Source organism: Cynara cardunculus (genome assembly GCF_001531365.2).
Source record: "Cynara cardunculus var. scolymus isolate 2C chromosome LG 10, CcrdV1, whole genome shotgun sequence".
Taxonomy (NCBI): domain Eukaryota; kingdom Viridiplantae; phylum Streptophyta; class Magnoliopsida; order Asterales; family Asteraceae; genus Cynara; species Cynara cardunculus.
In genome coordinates, this window is record NC_037537.1 from 20,411,704 (window position 1) to 20,414,627 (window position 2,924).

Here is a 2,924-nt window from a genome sequence, read left to right on the forward strand (position 1 = left end):
GTATCAACCCGACCAACCCGTACAGATTGGGTTGGGTTGAGTTGAGTTGGATTTATTTACACTTATGTTATATGGAATTATAAAATCGTTTTATTAACATTACATTGAGTTGCTTTTACGTATCCCGTCTACAAACTTTTTTGAAAAAGATTTAAGGAGGTTTCACATATCTTCACATTATATCATAGTCGGGATATACCATTTCTAGGAAAATTGACATAGTCTAAAGGTAATTGGTGATCTTGCGCAAAAAAATTGAAACAAGAGGACTACTCTCATCAAAAATCTTGGCTCCGATCCTAGGTGAGATCCAACGCTCTAATCTTTTAAAAATTACAAAACAACAAATCTTCACCTCAAAAGGTTCCAAAAACATAGACGTTTGTTTTTTAAGAGGTGCTTAAGTCTGATTTCATTTCTGATTTATAAGAGGTGGTGCTGAAATACAAAGGGGTAGAGCAAAACCCTTGATGCAAATAAACTGGCAGCAAAATTTCATGGCTTTAACAACGAAGATCAAACCAATGTACTCAAACAACAGAACTTAATCGAATTGCATACTAGATAAAGATTAAAGACAACAAAATCAAGGATAGAAATGACTTATACATATGAAGTAAAAAGAAGGAACTGTAACAAAACCTGGAATACATGAAACTCCATTATCAACCAAAATGAACATGACAACCTCAAAAGGGTTTGAATCATTGATCATCCCATAACGCAGAATGGTCGAACCACAAGGATGAATCAACACGGAAACTAGAGGGGAGATCCACGAAATCCAAACAGAAACTGGAGGGGAGATCGATTGGTTTTCATTTTGATTTGGGTCGAGATCGATTGATTGGAATGATTTAGAGATCGACTGGAGGCGGGTGAACTTGGATGTGGGTGTACGGGAATAAGAGGAATTAAGGGGTGAGACTACAACTTTTTTTTTTCCATATGGTTTTAAGAGTTAAAAAGGTCTGAAAATAAGAAAAAACAAACGGTTTGAATTTAAAAATATTTGAACGAATAAAGTACGAGAGAAATAGTCAAAAACCCTAAATAGTTGATTCGAAGCGTGGGAGCTATTTTCACCTTTTTCTTGTCCCATTCGATTTCCAAAGTTCCTCATGTGATAATTATATCAAACCCTTGTAACATCATCTTAAATGCCATTTTATAATGTGATTAATAAAACACGAAAACATAAGATTAAAATTTATTTTATTATCTTTACCATATGAACAAAAGTTTTTGAAAACCATAGTTTTTATGTGAGTTTTAAAAAAATTATGTTATATCAAAACAATTAAATATTTAATTTTTAAATCAAACAAATTATATGAAAAATGATTATTATCTTCTATTTAATTTAATATTCATATCGATATACATTTTTATTATATTATTCAACATTTAGAAATTATTATTACATACCTACAAACTTATCAATATATTTGAACTTTTTAAAAACTGTAATTAATAACTAACTGATAAACATAATTAAATATATGATCTATGCGTACCGTAAAATGCTTCATAAAACTAATAACTGGAAAAGATTTTCTCAAACCCAAACAAATAAAAAAAAATCAACCGAGACAAAATTGTGTAAATGAATTAGACACTCAAGATTATGATGCATAGATGCAAATTTAAGGTCATATTATAAAAGAAATATAAGTTACAAATTAAGAATATATATATATATATATATATATTGTGATCAAGTACACCCAAATTAATTCAAGTTCAAAATCCATAAAACATATATAGCTATAGTCTTGCATGGCAATGGCAACAATGCCGATGGCAGGTTTAATATTGATTCATAATTCATGGATTACTGATCTTATGGAAAGCAGGAGGTGGAGGTGGTGGTACTGTGGTGGACGACGGCAGCACCAACACTGGCGGCTCCAACCGCATTGATGCAGGAAGCTTGGGCTGGTCGATTGTTATAACTCAAATTCACATCTTCAATTTTTATCCCACTGCATGGATGCTCCTTGCTGCAATCCAGTTTCAACCCCACCTCCGTCRCCGACGTTCCATGGATATCGTCGTATCTAACGTCCGATATCCTCACTCCCGACACCGCCTGCGGGCAACCACTCTCGCCGGGACAATACTGCTGATCGATGATCACCGGATTTTCAACCGCCATCATCGTCAGATGTTCGAACACAACTCCGCTTACGAACCCATTACTTTCCCTAGCCCACGTCTTGATCCTAACCCCATTCTCCGTCGCCTTAAACATCGCCCTCGTCACCGTCACGTTCTGAACTCCGGCCTCCTGTGCCGTCCACCCCAGGCTGCCGATACTGATACCATGGCCGGGTCCACAGCTGATGCCTTCGATCCACAGATTAGATGAACCTGGACCGATGGATATGCAATCATCTCCGGTGGCGATACGAGAGTTGAGAACGGTGACGCCGGAAGAGGATTCGATGTGTATGCCGTCGGTGTTGGGGCTGTTTCCCGCTGCCGATATCGTGATCCCTTGGAGGTTGACATTTTGGCAACCATCCATCACGATGTGGAACTTTTGACTGTTTATTGAGGTTAGTCCGCCGATGACGATGTTCCTTGAGTCGTAGAACCCTAATGTCTGCAGCAACCGTTGATTAATTAAAGATCTTATTTAAATATGRGACCATTTAYGATTATGTTAAATATGGGAATGAAACTTACGGTTGCACCGGTAGGACAAGAACCAGATGAGGCTTTGCAAGYCCATAGACCTGCGCCTTSACCATCYAACATTCCACCGGAGATTGAAACTCCGGTCACTTTCTCAAACTTAATCCAGACGTTACTAGCCGATTTAAATTTCCGGTAGTCGGAGGGAGCAACGAGGGTGCCATCAATACGGAATTCAATGGCTTTGTTGTGGCAGCTTTCTCCCTGGAAGTAACCGGAGCTTA

The 2,924-nt window shown here is 37.5% G+C and overlaps 1 protein-coding gene across 1 annotated transcript in view; it reads right to left on the bottom strand.

Moving 5' to 3' along the window:
* Positions 1–1,843: 1,843 nt before the first annotated feature.
* LOC112520101 (polygalacturonase-like) overlaps positions 1,844–2,924 on the bottom strand; it is a 2,534-nt gene continuing 1,453 nt past the window's right edge. The window contains exons 2-3 of the mRNA XM_025128401.1: positions 2,692–2,920; positions 1,844–2,608 (exon numbers count right to left, since the gene is read on the bottom strand). Of these exons, the coding sequence (XP_024984169.1) occupies positions 1,844–2,608; positions 2,692–2,920 (994 nt within the window). The remainder of the gene's footprint in view (positions 2,609–2,691; positions 2,921–2,924) is intronic.